This window comes from Lontra canadensis, unplaced genomic scaffold (genome assembly GCF_010015895.1).
Source record: "Lontra canadensis isolate GAN:19392208 unplaced genomic scaffold, GSC_riverotter_1.0 scaffold55, whole genome shotgun sequence".
NCBI lineage: Eukaryota > Metazoa > Chordata > Mammalia > Carnivora > Mustelidae > Lontra > Lontra canadensis.
Window position 1 is genome coordinate 3,957,792 of NW_022631049.1, and position 22,140 is coordinate 3,979,931.

A 22,140-nucleotide genomic window follows, 5' to 3' on the forward strand; every position below is an offset into this window, starting at 1 on the left:
GTCCTATATGGGGCTCCCCATTCAGTGGGGAGCCTGCTTCTCCCTCTCCATCTGCCCCTCCTCCTGCTTGTGTTCTCTCATGCTCTCTCTCTCTCTGACAAATAAATAAAGGCCTTTACAAAAATAAAAAAACAAACACAACAGTGTCATAAAGTACGTTTTGCAACTTGCATCTTTGGTCCTGGGCTCTGCCAGCAAATGGGTCCCCCAGGACGGCAGATACTGCAGCACGGTCTGTGATTGCTAGAATTTATATTTAAACATCCAGATCGCAAAATCATTTCCTTTTATTCTGTGGAACTTCAATCAAGTAGACTTGTGCATGATTTATGTTAGTTGATACATGATGGTGGGAATTAAGACTGAAGATAAGGCTACTGGGGAAATGCCTGCTCTTGATTTCCGAGGATCTTCCGACCAGGGGCTGCCTTCTCTCGACTTCCCCACACTTCCTAACCAACAGTCAGCTTCAGTGGACACGAGCCAAATGTTCGCGGCAGCTTCTTAGAGAGGGGCAATCTAGAAGGAAAAAGAGACAAGAAGTAAACGTTCCTCTAGTTCCTCTGCCCTTCCATGCCGTGGCACTCCTGTCTGGCACCGCCAAAGCTGTTGTTTCCAGCCTTCCCACAGCCACCTCTGTAGGGCTGGCCCGAGGCCTGAGAGCAACACATGGCTCTCGCATTCTGGCCAGGCCAGGCCTGAGCGAGACGGACACTCCCTGTGTCACAGAAGCCCTCCCGGAGGAAAGACAGGGCAGCAAGCACACCATCTCATCTCTGTAAGCAGTTACTTCTCTCAGCAGCCCATCCTTACGGTTGCTTAGAAGAGGACTTGTTTGCTTCCACCTGGACCTTTTACTTTTTTAAACAATGTGAGAGCTTCAGTTTTGCATTACCTTTGATACCCTTGTCTTTTCTAGCACTTCTCAATTCCTCCCTCCTAGACTTGTCCTCTAGGTCCCTTGCAGCTGTCAGGATTCTCCTTTGTGATTGCCCAGATCAGGATTCAGTTTCCTGAAAACCATGGCTTCCTTTTTCTTGGTTTATTCCCCATTTTGCCAGAGTTTACTGCTAAATACCTTCCTAGGAACGGAGGTGGGGCAGCAAACCTGCACGTGTCTGAAAGCCTCTGGACAGATACAGTGGGGTGTGAGTGCAGGTGCCAAGTCAGCTCAGAGACGATTCCTCCACTGTTGAAAAGCCCCTAACTCTGGTAAGAAGACAGCTGTTCACTCTAATTCCCATTTTCTTATAGATGAGATACTTTTTCTTTTCTAGAAAAGGCTTTTTAGAATTGTATCTTTAATGTTTTTGAAATTTCAACAGGATGTGTCTAGGGAAGGCTCATTCATTGTGATGAATACTTAGGGACCTTTTACTTAAGACTCCAAGTATTCCTGGGCTGGTCCTATTTCCTCCTCTTTTCTACTTTCTGGGACATTTACTCTACTCCTGCCTGCTATCTACTCAAAGTACACAGACCTTCAGCCCAGCCTCCGTGGCAGTCCCTCCAGAGTTTACTAGCGGCTTTCTCCCCTCCACTGTTCCCGAACAAGCCACGCTCTTCCAAAACTGTGCAGTATTTCCTCCACTGGTCACTGCCAACTCTCCCCTCAGTGATGTTTGGAAGGAAAAGTTTCAAAAGCATTCAAATTTGCATTCAGAGCTTTTGCTGGAGTCCGATAATTCATAAATATACCTCAAAGCCAAAAAGCAAAACTCTTACCAGTAACAACTCACCTGTCTAGAACAACCCGTTCACCTGTTCAGTTTTGGGGTCCAAATCAATATCATAGAAACAGGGCCGCGTGGGGAGTCCAGGCATTGTGCTCATCTAGGAGATGTGAAATAGCATGAGAAATAAAGTGACCTTCATTTTCAACTTCTCTTCAGATAAAAAGCCCGAGGCACAAAGATAGAATATTATTTTATAGTTGTCAATAAGGTGGTAGTCTTCTTGTTACATGCTGAAAAACATATCACGGATCCTGTTATGACCCCCCAAGAGAAACTCGCGTGTCCTCCAGCATGCCGAATGCCAGGCTTGCCTGTCATCTTCCGCGCTGACAGTGGTAACAAGAAATAGCAGGAGACACCTTCATAGTGTCTAGGGTAGGGGCTGGGGGCGCTGAGGAGGCACCTCCTCCCCTCTCATGAGACCAAAAGGAGGTATGGGGCTTCTCTGCTTTTTTAATACTGTTTTGACGAGTTTCATGTCGATGCCTCTATTATTTTGTTTTAGCAACACTTCGGGGCTGGTGTCCTTTAACTAGGGCGAGACATTTTCGTACAAGGTCTAGATAGCTTTATAATCACTATGCTTACTGGTCCAGAGTGGCCTTCTAAAACTGAGGGTGTTAAGGCCTACAGATTACATTTGTACTTCTTTTCTCAAGAATAGGCTTTGACAAGTATCTACTTAGCTGCAGATCCATAAGGCTTGTAAGTAAAACCTTAGTCCACTTTCACCTGTAACAGTGTCTTGTATAACGAATACATACAAGTCCCCAATCAGATCCAGACACAAGAAGAACTGAAGCTCAACTTCTACAACTGAACTGTAACTTACCAGAACATTCTACAGGGATCTGATATTTGTCTCTATTTGTGAACTCTGAACTCTGTAAGCAACTGTTGGGTGTGGGAACAAGAAGGGGGAAGGAAGGGATTGTTCCTTAGACCTGGCAGAGAAGCCTGAAGAGGACTTTAAAGATACTGGGCATGTGCCCACTGACATAGACACACATGTGAATGGCAGTAGAAAACTCTAAAGATGGCTCCCAAAACTGACTGGATTTTCAGTATTTTTGCTCTTTCCCAAAGAGGATTTTTCCCGCCGGTGAACACTGGCACTTGTCTGACCACTGCTGTTATGGGATGATCCTGCCCCACGCTGAGAGCTGAGGGAAGCAGGGCACAATTCTGTAATAACTTGCCCAAGCCCAGAATGAGCAGTGAGAACTGGATGTGGCTTTCACATTACACACATTTGGCTCTGTAATGCCACCTCCTACCACTTTCTTGCTATCCTGAGTGACACAGCTCCAAGAGGAGATTTATCAGCTTCTTTTACATTGTCAGCTGGCTGTTTGCTCGGTGAGTTCTGTACTGCAGGTTAAGTATAAGCTGCAGGTGTAGGACATGGGCAGATCAAAGCGTTCGGGAAGCCAGGCACGGGGCAGTGTTAACCTGGGATGGTCAGCTGCGCCCTTCCGCACCCTGTCCCCCCCTGCCAACAGGACTCCTGACCAGGACTCTCTTTCCCTGTGTATACAATTCGTAAGATAAAGCAGCATTAGGTACCGAATTCATCTTGAAGTGGAAATAAGCAACCTTGCTTGTCACATCTACGGAGTTCATTTGCATTTTAAGGGGGAAATTCTTTCCTCAGAAACAATAAATTCCCAATGAGTTTCAGGCCTAAGCTCCAGGCTTGTCAAGAAGACCTGGGAGGGGTGGACCCTCTGTCAGTACTTCAAAGGATGCTTGGCAGGACTGAGTTCATCTGTGAAAGGTGCCCAGTGAAGGTCAGCTGTGATTATACATTAGCACTGCCACAGACGATCGATGAGGCCTGTCCTGGATTCAGTCAATGTCACACCGCCCCTGGGAAACAGAACTGTTATTCATGATAAGCTGTTATGGCTTTATCCTTGAACTGATGCCTGGATGGTCCACAGCAAGGGAGTTAATCTACGGGGCCTGACTCCAGCTTGCTGCTCAGTGAGGACTCTGCTCAGCTTTCCGTGACCAATGTCAGACGAGAAACCCAGACGAACCACCCCCTCTGCATGTAGCATTCACTTACCGTCCCCACCAAGGGGTACAGAAAACCGGCCCCGACGCTGGCGCGGATGTCACGGATGGGCAAGACAAAGCCCGTGGGTACACCCTTCTGCTCTGGGTTATGAGACAAGGACAAGTGTGTTTTGGCCATGCAGATGGGCAGGTCCCCAAAGCCCTGAGAAGGGAAAAAGCAAGACCAATGAAAGGCTGACAGTGCAACAAAGCATACCTGGGGATGGTGATGATACAGATTCTTCCATTTATTTAAAATACCCAATGCCCTTTATACCCATCTGGACCTTACTGCCCCGGGCTTAGTTATCATAGATCCAAAAAAAAAAAAAAAAAATCAAAACCTCTGTTGGGTGAGAGAGGCAAGTGCCACAACCATATTCTAAAAGTGAGTATTGTATTTTCACCTACATAACCATTAAAAATGATAGTTTGGAGCAGACATGAGAAAACAACTGAAGGCACGTTCTTAATATTTGAGGAAGACACTTCCTACTTCTTCATGGCTTTTCCGCACATTCATCTATACCACCTCTGAGTAGATAAAGGCCTGGACCACCTCATCCAAACTCAGTGTTCAGAGGGGAAAGGGCTACCACTGAGAGAAGTGAGGCAGTGGCACCCTGCAGGGCTGGGAGAACTTGGGGGCTCTGACTCCAGGCCACTGTAAAGAAGTGAATGAACCACCAAATATCTACCTGTTTTGTGTAGACTTCAGCTTTGTGTTGAGCTTCGGGAAGCAATTCAATGTCGTCAGCCCCATAGATCTTCTGTGCAATGATCCTGATTTTATCCTCGACTGGGAGCTAACAGTCAGGGAAGAGAAGGGAGATGCCATGACTGGGTGCACACAATGACGGTGAACTGGGACACAGCCACATTCCAGGTCGGAGTTCCCAAAAGGCTGAGAAGATGTTCTTACACACACACAGACACACACACACACATACACACAAACACACACGCATGCACACGCACACACATATTTAAAGATTTTATTTGTTGGAGAGAGAGAGAAAGCACACACACAAGAAGTGGCAGGCAGAGGGAGAAGCAGGTTCCCCGCTGAGCTGGAAGCCCAATGTGGGGGCTCGATCCCAGGACCCTGGGATCATACCTGAGCCCAAGGCAGACGCTTAACCAGCTGAGCCCCCCAGGCGCCCCTACACACACATAAAAATATGCAAATAGCCCGAGGTATATTTGGGTTAGCAACATTTTCTTTTAATACCGAGCTTCAGATATTATGAGTGGAAAATGTCCCACAGAGGTATAGTTACTGTGTGTTGTGTGTGTGTATGTGTGTGTGTGTACAGACACACACATGCGTACATATTCAGGATGTCCTTAGGTACACCACTGACAGTACTACCGATTACCCACGAATGATTATTTCTTCATAAATAAAAACAAATGTTCTGTGGCTGGAGAGGAGATTCACGTCAAACCAGACCTGGGGTACTACTGATGAAGGAAGACCTCCAATATCAATCCAATAACCCCCACTTTGTACATGAGAGGCAGAGCCTATTTTTAACACAACATTTTGATTGCATATGGCTGTTGCTTAGAAATAGTCCTAAAAAACAAATCATCTACCTATTAAAAAAAACAACACTCCAGTGATTTCCATGATGCTCACGCACCAGGAGTGCTGAGGAAGGCTATGAAGCAGAAAGCACCCTGGATGGAGGTCGGGGGTGGGGGGATCCCACCCTGTGAGCGCCTCCACCCTATGGCGCTGCTCCGCCGGGGCACTGGGAAGCGCGGCCTCCAGCATAGGGAGACACTGCCTGAGGGAAATGGGAAGGAACGCCGCTCGGATGAGCAAAGTACCGAAATCTGGCAACATGTCTGCCTCCATGCTCCCCAGCAACTAAGGCCAGGAGGACATCCGGGGCAAGGGTTGTTTTCTGTAAGGAGCAATAATCTATAAAGATAAAAATCCCTTCTGAGCTGAACAGTGATAATTTATGAAGAGGCTTTGGATAATGGACAAAAATAAAGTGTCTATTCAGCCATGGTTTTATCAAGACGCGACAGAGACTGCTTTCACGCGCATCTTATTCCTGGAGCTTCATAAATGCCAAGGCACACTCAGAACTTCTGAAGCAGCAGTACTTTTGTTGAGGGGTGACTGAAGACCAAGAGATGCGAAAGAAGACAAAAAGTGGCAGCCTCCTGTCTGTCGCAACAGAGAAAAATTCCGAGTAAAAATGAGAGATTCAAGTCCTCATCATGCCACCTCCCCGGGGCCTGCTGCTGGCCTTCCAGGACTGGGGCTCCTAACTCAGGCACCGGGGACAGGGCTTAGAGAGAGCCCCGAACAATGCTTTCATTGCATTTGTGTGCAGATGTGTGTTTAGGGCATTTCCTAAAAATATGATTGGTTGAACAGATATTCAAACCAGCCTATAAAACTAAAGCTCAGTAAGAAAATGTCAAGGTCAATAGGACAACGTTGACCAAATGTCAGGGTATTTTATCTGCAATGTTAATTCAAGAATACTGGGGTTTCCTCCCTTTTAATGGCTGATTTTTAAAGTCTATGCTTATCTTTTAGAAACCATGCCAAGAACCAGTCGAGAAAATATAAGCAGAATTATATACCACCTCCATCCTACGTTCCTAATGAAGATTCCAGTTGTTGTGGGCATACTTACTTAATGTCCAACCACGTCCTGAAATACAGGGGCAGAGAACTGAAAACAAAATACAACTCTACAGTAAGAACCACCTCTCTCTGAACTAACTTTATGAGACCACAGAAGAAGCAGTGCTGCTTAGAGTTACTCAGTGATGCAAAGAATGCTGAGCCCTGCCGGGGTGCTCTGGCTTTACACCCAAGAGCTTCTCTGAACTTGAGGCAGCCCTGAACCAGGAAGTGAGCTGAGGAGCACAGGGCTTTCCCGTTACTGGGAAGTGGTCAGCAAACTTTTCTGAGCTTTCTGTGGCCCCTTGCCAATTTGCCACAACATGGCTGGTGACCTGGGTTCAAGGCTGTAGTGAATTACGTTCCTGGTCCTCCATTTAACCCTTTCTTCTGCCAGCAAAGGGAAGGTACTGTGAGTCTTTTCAAAAGTCAAGCCGGGAGCCAACCTCCCAGCCAGTTCTTGCAGGGACCCACTCTGTAAGTAAGCAGCCCGGGCTGTGCTGGTATAACTCACCGACGTGGGGATCAAACCCACGGGGCTGAAGGTGCTAAACACAGGCTCCAAAGAGAGGCAACCACACAGAAACCTCATAGTGCTTTTTTGTTTCTTCCATACAGAATGTAACTCACCTTGAGGTCATAAAGGAGCTGAAAGCTGCTGGGCGCCTGAGATGCTCTCTGGACGGCTTGAGCTAGGGCTAAGGCACCCTTGCCCCCTTCTGCCCAGTGCGTGCATTTCACAGCATCAAAAGCCCCATGTTCTTTGGCAAGGCGGCTGACAAGGTCCAGCTCGGCCTCTGAATCGGTCCTGGAAAGGCAGAGATTCATGTTAAGGCACTGAGGACGGTGGGAGAGGACAAGCTTGGTCTTGTGTTTGCCATGAAAACTCTAGCGAGTTACTCAGTGATGAATGGAAACGAATCAAGTAATACTGACTGGGTTCAACTCCTGGCTCCACCAGTGACGACATGGTGACCCCTGGCTAGTTATTTAATCCTCATGTGCTTTGGACTCCACATGGTAAAATGGGAATAACCACGGTACTTACTTCCCTGGGACGTCATGAGGCTTAGATGACAGAAATAGGTGGAACACTCGAACACTCCAGGCCCACCACAGCAATCAATAAACACTAGCTATGGGGCGCCTGGGTGGCTCAGTGGGTTGAGCCTCTGCCTTCAGCTCAGGTCATGGTCTCAGGGTCCTGGGATCGAGCCCCGCATCGGGCTCTCTGCTCAGCGGGGAGCCTGCTTCCCCCTCCCCCTCTGCCTACTTGTGATCTCTGTCAAATAAATAAGATCTTTGAAAAAATAAAAATAAAATAAACACTAGCTTGCTAAAATTGTTCTCTCCCGTTCTGCTGTGATTTGGCCATCAGAGCAAGACTAAAACCAGCACTCCAATACCTAAACCACCTCCACAAGGTCTCTCTTGCATGAACCCTTCTAGCTCAGCATGTTCAACTCTTTGTCAAGACAATGCCCCACTAGACGTACTGAAGTAAGGGAACGCTGCAGGGCTATGACCTCCTGTTAGCATCACAGGCTTCTAGAGCGCAAAAGAGAACACTTCACGTCTGTGTGTCCTTCTGTGGAGAAGGGGACCCGCAGGAGCCACAGCTGACCCTGGGCCCTCCGTGGGAGAAGTGACGAGTTGGCTGTGGCATCTGTGGAGCCCCTCCCCCCGCAGGCTCTTGTCAGGAGCTCCCAGATCAGAGACTTCATAACCAATACCAGTAACGGAAGAACAGAACAGAGTTACCCGTGCGGCTGTACAGTTAGTGCCAGGGGATGGTTTCTGGCTCTTTCTCACAGTCCCCCCCTTGACTTCTACTCTTTGTACTTACTTGAATGCATTCACCGCCACTACCACTGGAACTCCGAACATTCTGGCGTTTTCGATTTGTTTCCTTAAGTTACTGAAGCCTTTCTCAACCAGCTCCAGATTCTGTAAGAACAACGGGGAAGCGTCCATGAGGGCAGTGGCAGGTTCTTCTTAAAAGGGAACGCGTCTCCTGAAGCCAGAAGCTGCTTCCCGTGGGAACAAGCCCACGACAGGTCTGCCCACACCCTTTCTCACAGGGTGGGGAGGGGGCGCCATGGCGCCCTTGCCCTGTGCCAGCCTGCTAAGCTGGAGTGGAGCGAGGCTTGTTTCCTGGCTGAACGGCAGGCACGAGAGCTGGTATAATTGCTCTCGCCAAACCACATCTTGCCAGCACATTTGCCGTCTGCTGGGAATTAGCTGCTCTTAAGTAAATGATACTGACAACCTTGTGTTTGTAGATTTTATGTACTCATGGTACAATGGCATAAGCTGACTCTACTTGGGGGCGCACAGACCCTTCCGTCAGAAGACAGCGCCCAGCACAGCGCCTGGTGTCCATTACACACCCACCAAAGTGCTCTCGGAAAATAGAAAGTGATCAGGGATGCTTTCAATGGCTCTAAGGAACTTGACCATGAGCCATCAGTGGGGACAAAGAAAACAGGATAAATGCCACCTTTAAGAACCAAATACTGTGACATTTAGAGGAAAGTGATTAAGGAAACATACTTTTAAATACGTTAAATGTTAATGGCAGTGTTGCTCGCAGCCTTGGAAAACTGCAAACACAAACCTCCTTCAATGGGGGACGGGCCAGGGAATTATGACATACACAGTCAATAAATACGTACCATGTAGGCGTTACGAGAGTGAAAAAAGTCTGTTTTAACACGGAACCTAGCAAAGATATACTAAAGTGTACTGAAGTTGCAAAAACGATGGACAGCTTAATTAATTCTATTTTTGGACAAATATAAAAAAACATGAATATATTCATGAAATATTTTACATGTTGAAAAATATGTACCAAACTGTTCAGGGGACTCAAATCATGTATTATATCTTTAAATTGTTTAACTTTTTTTTTTTTTAAATACAAAAAGGATGTTACTATTATAAGCTTAAAAATACACTAAATCTTTTAAGATAAAAATTTAATAGTCTTCTGTAAAAATAAATACACTGGATTATGAGCAAACCCCAGCAGTAAAACACCCCTTGGTCTGTGGATTCAATAAAACAGCAGGAAAAGGGGATAAGATAAAGGCAGAAAACAACTAAGATTATTAACGCGACTTACGCTTTTTCCCCTTTAATAGATGACAACTAAAATTAGGACTTAATTGATATTCTAAAGAGCCCTGCTGATTCTTTTTTTTTTAAAGACTGACTTTATTTACATTATGTAAAAACTATCCCATTCATATATTAGAGTGTATACTTTTAACTCTATATGCTCCTAGAATGGAGATTTTATAGATTTAATGACCACTAATTAATGTAGAATTTAGATTTAACCTCAGTGCTAAAATAAATGTCTTCCTGGTATCATATATCTTTGTCTCACTCTTTCCATCGGAAAACGTTAACATTTGTTGCTTGACTTGAAGCCTTATTCATCTCTTTTGCTCTCTTTGAGGAACTCTCTTGTTCTTTTTTCTCTGTGAGCCCTGCTAATTCTTTACCTCTAGTCACATGAAAACCAATTAATATGTAAGACTGATTGAGAACAGTTTTTAAAAAGGAGAATTTCTTAAATGAAGACGCCAGCTGGGCTGGTTAGGGGCAGTCACTCTAATTAGACACAGGAAAGGCTGTGGGGTGGCAGGAGGGCCAGAACTGTGAATTCCCCTCCTACGCGTGAATCAGACAAATGACCATAAAAGGCAAATCATATCTCAGAAGACAGGCAGACTCAAGGCACCAACAATTCTTTTCTAGCTGCTTCTGAAATACCTCATTTAGGGCTTGAACAGTGGCAGTGTACTGCCTGACAATTTAAGTCTCCCCCAAAAGAAAGAAAAATGGAACGGTGGCAGCAGCTGACCTCTCCATCTCATGTGAGGGTCCGTCTCTCACAAAACCACCCCAAACAGCCTCTACCGATGTTTGAGAGGAAATGATCCAAATAGGAAAAGACTCAAGCTCCCAGTTCTTTGTCCTCCTTAACTGCTATCAACCTAATCAGCTTAGGGAAACTTTACCTAACAAAATAACTGGGATCCTGACCCGCATACTGGCCCTTTAACATGGATTTGAATCTACGGATGAAAAGACATTTAAAAAAAAAGTTCCAGGGCACCTGGGTGGCTCAGTGGGTTAAAGCCTCGGTCTTCGGCTCAGCTCATGATCTCAGGGTCCTGGGATCGAGACCCACATTAGGTTCTCTGCTCAGCGGGAAGCCTGCTTACCCCTCTCCGCCTGCCTCTCTGTCTACTTATGAGCTCTGTCAACAAAGTAAGTAAAAATCTTAAAAAAAGAAAAAAGTTCCTAATTTGCTTCACACTCAGATGATGTTTGGTAATGAAGCAGCCCATGCAGGGAAGACAGTGGAAGGAAAGGTCATTAGTGTAGGGCAGGGTTTCTTAACCTCAGGACTCCTGACATTTGGGGCCAAATTTTATCCGTTGTGGGGGCCAAATTTTATCCGTTGTGGGGGCCATCCTGTGGGCTGTAGGGTGTTGAGCAACATCCCTGGCCTTTACTCAGCACCAGAAGCACTCCCTACCTGAAGTCAAAACGATCGCACATGTCTCTAGACACTGCCAAATGTCCCGACTGAGAACCAACCACACTGGTCTAGCCCTAATGGCTTCACGGGCAGCCTCTGTGGGGTGGCTGTTTCCTAAACGCTTCTTCCAACTTCATCCACAGCAGTTCTTCAGTACGCTGCAGGCTTTTGGGCTCCCTTACCCTGGCAGCCATATGCCCACCCCCTCATTTCTGAACAGATTGGGCTGAGTAATGCTGATTTGGGGTGGGGTGCTCTTTAGGGCAAGGGATTAGAAATGACCGAAGTTACCTCCTCTGTGTAAGCCTTGGGGAGAGGCAGTCCGGCAGTAACCTGGAAGGAAAGGAAGCAAAGTCAGACGCATTTTCTACGTACAATCCCATTTTAGCTTAAAATGATGCCCTGCCAGGTGTAGAAGGCCAGAAGTTGTACCCTGGGGCAGTCGGGGGGAGGGCGGTTATAGCAGGATAAGGTGGTTTCCCACCCAAAGGATTTAGGGTTATCTGACCAACCCTACTGCACACAATCAAAAATGACTGCTTTGAGCAGAGTGGGAGACGTCTGTGGCCTGAACAAAGGAGGTGAGGACAGATCTGTTAAGGTGGTGGGGAAAGGGATGTGTTCTAGGCGGGGGCGAGAACCGCAGCGAGTGAAGCACACAGCAGCGGGGGTGGAAGTCAAGGGGCTTGTGGGAAAAAGGCATTGGTCAGCCCTGCAAAGGCCACCTGGAAATGGCCACCAGTGGAGTCTGTGACGAGCCCTGCAATGGGTTCCTGAGCTGGTCCGTGGAGCCAGCCCACGCCTTCGTGGAGCTGAACGGGGGAGCATGAGCAGTGCAAACACGAGGGACACAACACAGGACTTTCTCCTTCCATCAGGGTATATGGACAGAGTCAGAATACTGAAGCAGTGAGTTCACTGTTACAGAGATGCCTGGTGGCTTGGCCCAGCTGCACCTACAGGGACGAGCGTTAAGGTGATGGTGCCAATTCCAGGGACTTCACAGTGCACAGCATCTCAGCTCGGTCTGCTCCCATTCCTTGGAGATAATGGTGCTCTGACTCCAAAAGGGGCCACGACGGGGGTGGGGGGAAAGGGGGTGGGCAGGGACCTGAGCCGCCATGTTCTGGGTTTTACATGCAGCTCCCTGAGGGAGCAAGAGCAGTAGGGCTGGCTCCTGGACAGAGTTTTCTGTGGGATGCTCTCCTCTCAGTGCTGCCCATGTTAAGTGTCTGGCACTATTTTTCAGACCCTGAGATTAGGAGGAAAGAAGGTGCAATGGTGTTAAGGCATTCACAGAGAAAACATGTAGGTTATACCTGGGGATAAAAGGGGAGTCCATCCTGCACGCCTGGGCTAGGAATGCTTTTGGTGCCTTGTGGACAACTGAGACTGGAGAGGTATGCTGGGTTGTTTATGGCAGTGGTTCTCACAGTGCCGTCTGGGGACCTAATCCTTTCATGGGTCCATGAGGTCAAGACTATTTCCACAATAATTCCAAGATATCAAGTGATTCTTTCCACTCTCTCAGGGGAGTGTACAATGGACTTTTAAAAAAATACATGTGACATGTAATCCCATGGAGAAGATGAGAGTCCAGTGGTCTCCAACTAGGCCAGATCCTGAAGATATCTGAACAATGTACAATGCTTATATTGTGTTTGGGAAAATCGAACTTTTCATTAAAAAAAAAATTTTATATATATATATATATATATATATATATATATATATATATATGAAATAAAGAAATAAAATTTGGGAGGCATCTGGATGGCTCAATTAGTTGAATGTCTGACTTTGGCTTGGCACCCTGGAAGCAAGCCTTGTGTCTGGCTCCATGCTCAGCAGGAAGCCTGCTTGTTCCTCTCCCTCTGCTCTTTCCGAGTTTGTGCTCTTGCTCTCTCAAATAATTAAAAATTCTTAAAATATATATATATAAATATATATAATTTTTTTTACTATTTAACTCAGCTTCAATTCCTAATACAGTAAATATCACAGATACAATCCACCGAGACAAAAGTTCTTGCAGGTCCTCAATAATTTTGAGAGTGTAAAGAAGTTCTGAGGCTAAAACACTTGAGAACTTCTATGTTAGTGTAGTGATCAGGGGTTTCCCTAAGAAACACTGATTTTAAGTGAAGGAGGTCTTATTTCTCAAGTTGCAAGACTGGCTTGTGGAATTTAGTAGGGCTAGGAATTTAATACTTCTTCAAGTAATTTCTGAAAAGTATCACTATGTCTTCATGTGCAGGTGCTGAAAAAAGGTATTACAATAATAGGATAAAAAGTGCAATTTCTAACCAGTAGGAATTCAGGAAAACACAAGTTCAGGTCAGAGTTGAAGATAAACTAGTCCTGACCTAGTTTCTCTCCATTACCCCAAGGCCGTCCAGGGCATATCTACCTTTCTCCTTCTCCTCCCTCCTAGGCTGGGCTAGTCTCACCCAGCAAGCGCCTTTCAAGAAGGGGCTGACCTCTGTCTCTGCTCTACGGTTCAGCTGGCTGGCTGTCAGTGTCACTATTTAGAGGGAAAAAGGGACTTACTTAAAAAGAACAGTCTGAACATAAAGGAGTTTTCTGTGCATCTGGCCAAGCACATGTCCTTGGTTTAGATATCAGATGGGAAAGTCCCTCAGAAAGATTGGCTGTGAAGCCAATTTCTATGATCGATAAGGTGGCCGGTACAAGAGCTGTGGAAACATCTCTTGCCTCTGGCACCCTATTAATCACGAGGACAAGAGCAGCTGAATAATGAAAGAGGGACAAGTCATCCCGACTTCCTTTTAGCCTTCAGAACACCGCTGAGAATCAGATTCTTTGAACTCTCAGTCCTCACCGTGGGGCCACCTCCGTGCATCTTAAGAGCCCTGACCGTGGCCACAAGCACCACCACGTGAGGGCGGAGACCAGAATACCGGCACTTGATGTTAAAGAACTTTTCCATTCCAATGTCTGCTCCAAATCCTGCTTCAGTCACTGTAAGTGAGGAGAAAAGCGACTGTAAAAAGGCCATCCCAACTCCCTTGATGTTAAAATAAAACACCCAGTTTATTCACAGATTTTGCAAAAATACTCACCCACAAACCCTTCAGGGCCAACAAGCTTGAGGGCAATCCGGTCTGCAATGATGGAGGAATTCCCATGTGCAATGTTGGCAAACGGTCCAGCATGAACAAATACTGGAGTGCCCTGCGGAAACGAGATGGCATGGGCCACGCTGCCGATCCTGCTTCCAAATGTGATCACGTGGTCAAGGGTATGAAAGTTAGTTTGAATCCAAAAGACCAAGTCTTCCCGGAATAAAAATACAAAGCCACCTCTTTTGTATTTCAGGAACATCCCAAACACAACAGTGAGAAAGAACGCAAGCAAAGACATGAGCAGGCAGAGAATTCTCTGACCCCCCAAAAGAAGTGTGCTTTATAACCACACTGCTGTGACACAGAAGACCGATTCGGGAAGGGAGGAGTTGCTCTGCTCACCTCTAATGTCTGCATGAGATTGGGCTTGATTGCATCCTTCATGAGCACTGTCAATGCACCACTCACCCCCTATAAAACAGAGGCAAGACACGTTTCCCAGCAGCAAAAAACCCCAACTGTATGAACCAAAACTGAGCATTCTTAGATCTTCCCTCTTCAGCCATTTGCACCAATTAGTACTTTCACCTAACTAGACCATCCATTGACTTATTTTTTTCTGGATATACTATGAGGCTGTCACTTATTTTTAGCAGGAAGAATACAAAGAATGAAAATGACATTCACATGTAATTTGTGGAAAAACATTTAACTCTGGAAACAAGCATCCCAATCAAGCACTGTTGCTGATTGATGAGGGAATCCATTTTAAACTAGTTTATAGCACAGAAATGCTAGCTCTTAGAGAACTGAATTATTCGTAACTTTGATGTCTGGGCAGAAGTGATTGAAAACCAAATTCAGGGTGTGTCTTCCAAAGCTGAAACTGAAGATGTACCCTGGAGTTCAATACACACTCTTACGTATCAGGTCCCTCTTTAAAGCCATCCAACCAGAGTTGAATGAACTGGTGACAAAGTAGGAAGATAAAGCCATGGATCCCACCTATATTCACTTGCGGTGAGTTTCTAAGTTTCTGGTTTGGGTGTAAAAATTCAAAATGATTTCATTTCTTACACATATTGACTGTAAGAACAGGAAATTAGTATTTTCTCCCTTTTCTGAATTCAGCTGACAGACTGCTAATCACAGGCCAAAGCGGCTTTCAGAAAATTAACCTGTACGATGATCTCATTCTAAACCTTGTATTACCACACGGACAGTTCAGAAATAACCTTGAAGTGGAGAACTAGCCAGGAGGGCCATCCGAAAACCGACAAAGAGCTGTTCCCAACATGGTTATTAGCATGGAGATGGTGAGCAACGAGCCTCAAGCAAAGACGCCAGGGAGGCCTGTCCCGGGGAGAGGCCAGGGTGTGACTCCAGCCTCAGGGGCTAAGGACCTCACTGGGACATATGACGTTCTCTGCAAACTGAGGTCATACACACGCTTTCAGAGATACTCACAGGGTGAATCTGTTGCTCAAACCATCTGAAACTCGTGGTCTGTTACTGCAGCACCTAATTACTCGCTATGAGGTACTTTTTGGAAATTTCGTAATTCCCTTGTAAGCAGCAAAATCACAGAGAATTCATCAGTAACTGCTGGGATACTCAAGCAATAGACGCAGAGGCATCACCAAGCCTCTATGTCCCCACAGAGACCCCCGGGTACCCACCAGATCTTCAGTACTGATGGGCTCCCCTTTCTTGCTGGATGCCACCACCATTCTGCTCAGTCTCTCTCTCATGTCTTCTAGCGAACTGGTGAGAGCCAGCACAGCCATGATTTCACTGGCCACAGAGATATCAAACTGGGCCTGTGGGCCGGGAAAAGACACAACAGGGAATACCACATGAAACCAAAAGAGTTGTAAAAGCAACACTTGTTTGCATCCGAGGCTTATTACATAAATAGCTTCAAAGGACAGGACAGCACAACAGTACCCAAAGAATTTAATGAAAATAACTCTCCAGTAAAAAATTTGTCATCAGTGATTCCCAGACCTTGAGTCGCCCATTTTTAAAAATAAATGTTCCAGTAGCGCCAACAATCTCTGCTGAAGGAAGCTTATAATCCTGTGGTGATGGTTTCCCTAACACACAAGGAAACCACACAGAAGCTCTTACACTGAAGAGACACGTTGTAAATGGCCACAAAAAAAAGAGAGGCAGTTTTAATCCATTTATGTGCAAGGATATTCACCCGGGGGCTCACCACCTCCAGGAAAAAGTGCTGGGGGAAAAACACACAGGTGACACATGGGATTTATTGCAAAAGCTGTCAGGAGCGCTCAATGCCACACACCTACTCACTTCCATTTTAAAAGGGAAAAGGCAGAGCAGCACCTGGCGGTATCAGTCGTACGGGAGAGGACGGAGGAGGACAGAAGCAGCAAGGATCTGCTTCACAGGAATAATTCATTTAGAGAGGAACAAATAAGCTACCGTCCGTGTGTGCCCTTTCTCCGTTGGAGCCTGTCCGATGGTGATCTTTCTCAAGAATCTATCGTTGGTATCCAATACTGCAGCAGAAAGAGAAGACACAGAACAGTTTTTAGTAACAGGGCCATAAAGTTAAGGCCAGCCAGTTTTAAAACAATTCCAACTTAATGACCGCCTGGTAACATTTGATTTCAGAGATGATGGCGAAGCTAGAATATGAGAGCAAGTTAAGAAATGATGCTCACATACCATAAATGAACAGGAGTTATTTTTAAAGAAGGTTATGTTTATTTATTTTTATTTATTTTTTTTGTTTTAAAGAAGATCTTATTTTTAAGTCATCTCTACCCCCAATATGGGGCTCAAACTCATGACCCATGACCCATGACCAAAAGTCACATGCTCTACTGACCTGAGCCAGACAGACGCCCCCAAAGAAGGGTATTTTTAAGAAATGGGGAGTGGCTTGGTTTTATTCTGTCTAGAGAATTCAAACCATCCAGGAGAAATCTAGTATCTATTTTTAAAGCCCATCGTACGTGAAAAGGAAAAAAGAGCAGGCCAGTTTTTTAAAAGGCCAAGGTTATTGTTTTGTGGGATAACTCACTGACCTTACATCATCCTGAGAGACAAAAGAGCCATAAATGCAGGACAAAGCAAATGCTTTCTGAAGCATGCTAGATTATCTGCTCTTCCCTTCAGCACACTTAGAAGAAGTAATTTCCATTCTGATGACAGAGTATCCAGCCAATTGCATACTCTTAGAAAACACGCCAAAGATCAACCCACTAACTAATCTTCATTTCACCTTTCAGGAATAATCACTATTAACATTTTAGTGCATTCCCAATTTCATATTTTTTGTAATGACATGCCAAACAATCATAAAACACAAAACGAACAACAACAAACCAGTTCGCACTTTAATGGGTCAAATGGGAGAGGCATTTTTAAAGTACTTGAAAAACATGGAAAATTGCTTTCCACAGACTGCAATAATTTAAACTCTGAAAGCAGTGTCTCACGCAGTGTCTTGTGTAGTGTGCATGCACGCATGCACAAGCACTCACACACACACACACATCCCACTTGATAAGCGAAGGATGTAATATGCTGTTGGAGCCTCTTCTTATTTTCAAAAACTAGGTCAAATTCTTTGTACTTAATTTCTCAAGATAAAGTAGCCAGTCAGTAGGTGTGAACCCTTTTTTCCTTTGTTTCCTTCTACTTTTCTAGAAAGCATGACTTAGACATAAAGCAAAGGGAAAGTGAAAATGTACCATTTGTCTAAAGCTACTGAAGCAAAGGAAGAAAAAAATATCAGGGTGGTTTTAGATATTAAGGGAGTCATCTCTAAAATGCCATTAGCAGGATGCCTGGGTGGCTCAGTCGGTTAAGCGTCTGCCTTCGGCTCAGGTCATGATCCCAGAATCCTGGGATGGAGTCCCACATCGGGCTCCCTGCTCAGCAGAGTCTGCTTCTCCCTCCCCCTCCTGTTTGTGCTCACTATCTCGCTCTCTCTGTCAAATAAATAAATAAATAAAATCTTAAAAAAAATTTTAAAAATGCCATTAGCTAGCAATAGTTACTGAGCCAATGAAAATCATAGAAACAGTCAATACATTTGCCATTAGGTGCATTCTGAGTGACTGGACAAAAATTCCTTCTCAGCAGTGACCCAGGGCAGAGAGATGCACTGTTGGTACCAAAGAAAATGCTAAGCCATGTGGACGGCACGCAGGGAATCATCACATAGCAGTGAAGCCACGCAAATCACTCACTGAACTGCCAACTGTTTAAACCTTGAAGGCTACCTACTTCGTTACAGGAGTTTAATAAAATGATGTAAAAATGAGTAGGCAAGCTACAGAGCGACAAGAAAAAGCAAGTCACTTTATGCCAGATAAGAGTTCTGAGAGAAAAGAGCAATATGATTCAAGAAGTGATAAAACATAATTTCTTTACTTCATGACACCAAAACTTTCTGCATAAAATGAAACTTGCAAAATGTTATTTCTGGTGTAGGCATGAACTTCCTTGAAACCACCCTCACTCCAATCAACACTGAAAAGTCAGCAAAATGTCCAACGAACCCAATGAAAGGAGGTTTGATTACAGCTAATAAGGAAAAAGACTGATGCGGGTGGCCAAAAAAACAAATGGGTCACCATCTTGGTCATGCCTTAACTGTGAAAACACCAACACCTGAGCTCCTGGACCTCACACTTGAATAACCCACGTGGGCAGCGTGGGGTGTGCAAACAATGGAAGCAAATAGGGCATCTATACTGCACGGGTACCTCTTTGCCAAGTTATGGTTTCTGGGTCAATGTCCAATCTTGCAAATCTGTTTATCTCGTCATCGGTCAGCGTGGTAGGGTCGGTTTTTTTGATGCCTAGTCTCTGAAGAGGCAGGAAAATTACAACATGAAATAAGACAAAACAAATAAAAGCATGATAATTTTTTTGAAAGGTTTTTTTTTTTTTTTTTTTTTTTTTTGAGGTGGGGAGAGGGGCAGAGGGTGAAGGAGAAAGAGAAACCCAAGCCCACTGAGCACAGAGCCCGACGGAGGCCTCGATCTCACAACCCTGAGATCCCGACTGGAGCCGAAACCAAGACTGAGATACTTAACTAAATGAACCACCCAAGCATGTAAATTTTTTAAAAAATGCATTTTCTATCTCCAGATGGGGTGCCTTCTAGGAAATACAGACTGTGTTAGAGTCAGAAGGGAAAACTATAATATCTCCGGCTGCAGTTTTATTTCCTCCTCACACGCAGACAAAGGTATTATGAACATATTTATTCCTCTAACTGAGCACCAGAGGCAATTCCCTAAACCAGCCCTAAATAAGCATAACGACCGACAAGTGGTCACCAAACCCAAACATCCTGGAAGGATAAAGCAAAGTGCAAGGCTTTTTCAATCAGACAACTGAGAAGCCTAATTCAAACGAAATAGGAGGAAAGGGAAAAATCGATGTAAATCACTTTTCCAGGCTTTTTAATATACACTACGTTTTCACTGTCTTCTGACTGTTCCAAAAGGCACAACAGAGGTTTGTCTCTTCTTCCTCACAGACTTGGAAATTTTATTTACTTACAGTGTATATGCAGGTCACATCCTGAAATGGAAAGTGCCTATAAAATGTATTTTTTTTTTCCTAAAGTGTGGTAGATCTGAGTGGGCTCCAGCAAGTACTGTTCTTCCCACAGTTCCTTTTTATACTGTGCGGACTTTGTTTTAAAATCTCAGATGTGTTTTCAGAGCCCTCATTGGCTCATCAAACTGGTCTCACCGGCCTAGTACAGGATGTTGTTTAGAGAGTTAGCAAAACTCTCAGTCGCTAGGCTGAGAGTCCGCTGTTGACCGCATACCCTGACTGAGCGCACCGGGCGAGACGGGGAGAGCTCAGAGGATGCCTGGGGACCCAGGAAAGGTTCTAGTTCCAACCTGGTGTGGGGTACTGTGGCCCCGGGCAAGTCCCTTGATTTCAAATCCTAGAGCTTTTTAAAGGATCAGACAGGTTTAAAAGCAGACAGATTTAGTCCAGTACCTCCCCATATCTGACAGAAAGTTCCATCATCAAAGGTGAGATTAGAAGTTGCCTGCTCTGGCACCTGGGTGGCTCAGTGGGTTAAGCGTCTGCCTTCGGCTCAGGTCATGATCCCAGGGTCCTGGGATGGAGCTCCTGCACAGGGCTCCCTGCTCAGCAGGGAGTCTGCTTCTCCATCTGCCCCTTCCCCTGTTCATGCACTTGCTCATGAACTCTATTTCACAAAAATAAATAAAATCTTCTAAATAATAATAATAAATAAAAAAATTCACATTTTTGTATGAACACAATTTCACATTTCTCTTGGATAAATACCTAGGCATAGGATTTCTGGGTCATACGGTACAGTGTATGTTTGATGACTATATATTTGTAACAAATTCAAATAAACTATGGAAGTAACTGCTCTTACTTAAGATCCCACTGCTGGGAAGAGCAGGTACTCAAACTCCAGGATGCTGGCAACTGTACTCCTATCCACGCTATAAAGGACATATCAGTCTTCATCCTAACGGAGGGCAGGCTGTCGGTGCTCTCCTTATTCCAGGACTAAACACTTATAATTTATAGATGAATGAGAACCTCTACCACCAATCTTTGCTAGGTGTATCATGACCAGAAAACTATGATTATAGATGTAACTTGATCCAAAATAGATTACCCCAAGGAGATTTTCATTTCCTTATCTTTTATCAATCACCCAATTTCATACAAGATCAAAAACGAAGAAGGGAAAATCTTACCTGTAACCTTCGGATCTGAATATCAGAGAACTTTCTCACTCCATTTACTGAAGGCACCAAACGATTGAAGAGAGCCTTAAAGAAAGGGAGGAAAAGGGCTTCTCAATGGGAGGAAACGCCTTTCTACCTGCAACACCAGCCCCCGAGGGGCCAACATTAATTCGGGTGCTTTAACCCTTTCAAAAGTGTCCCTGAGGCCCCAGCAGTCTACCTTGTCTGTCTGTGTCTGTTCATGGAACATCCGGGCATCGATGGCCGCGGCGACAAGGTTATTCGCGGCAGTGATGGCGTGGATGTCACCGGTGAGATGGAGATTAAACTGTAACAGAGGCCACATCAGTCTTTCAACTTCTCTGTATCTTTCTAGCTATCAGCATTTTGCAACCCAATCAATCCCCATGTTAAAAGCCCACGGAAAACTGATGGCAACAGAGCTGGTGAACAAACACCCAACACAAATAGCTCCTGAAGACATAAATTACAGACTCTCTCTCCTCAGGAGAAAGTGGTGTTTTCCTTAAGGGACACGTCCCATAACCACCACAGCACCAGCATCAACAGCAACCCTGGCCTACTGAGGACAGGCTCATGCCCTTTCAACTGTGAGCAGAAGGTTCCCATTTCTGTAGTTACCACCCTGAATTTGCTCTGCATTGGTTCTTCCCACTCTCACGCTTCATTTGATCTCTCACTGAAAATTATTGTTCCCACTGAAAGCCAGACCTTGAAGTCCCTGCCATGTCAAAAAACCAAGCTGTCTCACAAGTCTGCGTATTAAGATGTTTTCCCCTTGAGAGTTACTTCTGATGAGAAACCAGTCATCTGTCCACTGAGAGCTCTACAGAAGAAGGTTAATCTCTGGAAGGAAAAACTATCTTAAAGGGTCCGATTCAAACCAAATTCCAGACACTTTACCTCTTCCATGGGAATGACCTGGGAGTAGCCTCCTCCTGCAGCGCCACCTACAGGACAGGTCAAGGGTGAGGACTAGTGTTAAGTGTGCTTCGGCCACAAATTAAATCAAATCAAAGCAAATTGGTTTCTGTCACTGCTCTGCTTATCATGTATTTCCTTCTTTCAACCACTCGGACTGCTTTGAGCCAGGGTCTTTTAGTTTTCTTTGACCAGGTTAAAACACTTGATCCTGTTCACACAGGATAGTCTCTGTTGAAATTTGGGTCTAAATGACAAAACCATGAACACATACATACCTACTCATTATCTTTAGAAACAGATTCCCCTCGATTCATAACATTTGTTGAACGACCCAGCCTACAGTTACATAAAGGCAACCTTGTTCAAT

General features: G+C 45.1%; 1 protein-coding gene across 1 annotated transcript in view; it reads right to left on the reverse strand.

Annotated features, from left to right (window-relative positions):
• Positions 1-267: 267 nt before the first annotated feature.
• Positions 268-22,140, reverse strand: part of MTHFD1 (methylenetetrahydrofolate dehydrogenase, cyclohydrolase and formyltetrahydrofolate synthetase 1) — a 55,644-nt gene continuing 33,771 nt past the window's right edge. The window contains exons 13-28 of the mRNA XM_032875209.1: positions 21,753-21,799; positions 21,049-21,156; positions 20,838-20,912; positions 18,837-18,939; positions 16,540-16,616; positions 15,771-15,911; positions 14,494-14,562; positions 14,089-14,200; positions 13,848-13,987; positions 11,297-11,338; positions 8,297-8,397; positions 7,081-7,258; positions 4,496-4,603; positions 3,808-3,960; positions 1,740-1,833; positions 268-519 (exon numbers count right to left, since the gene is read on the reverse strand). Coding sequence (XP_032731100.1) covers positions 1,744-1,833; positions 3,808-3,960; positions 4,496-4,603; positions 7,081-7,258; positions 8,297-8,397; positions 11,297-11,338; positions 13,848-13,987; positions 14,089-14,200; positions 14,494-14,562; positions 15,771-15,911; positions 16,540-16,616; positions 18,837-18,939; positions 20,838-20,912; positions 21,049-21,156; positions 21,753-21,799 — 1,544 coding nt within the window. The 3' untranslated portion in view covers positions 268-519; positions 1,740-1,743. The remainder of the gene's footprint in view (positions 520-1,739; positions 1,834-3,807; positions 3,961-4,495; positions 4,604-7,080; positions 7,259-8,296; positions 8,398-11,296; positions 11,339-13,847; positions 13,988-14,088; positions 14,201-14,493; positions 14,563-15,770; positions 15,912-16,539; positions 16,617-18,836; positions 18,940-20,837; positions 20,913-21,048; positions 21,157-21,752; positions 21,800-22,140) is intronic.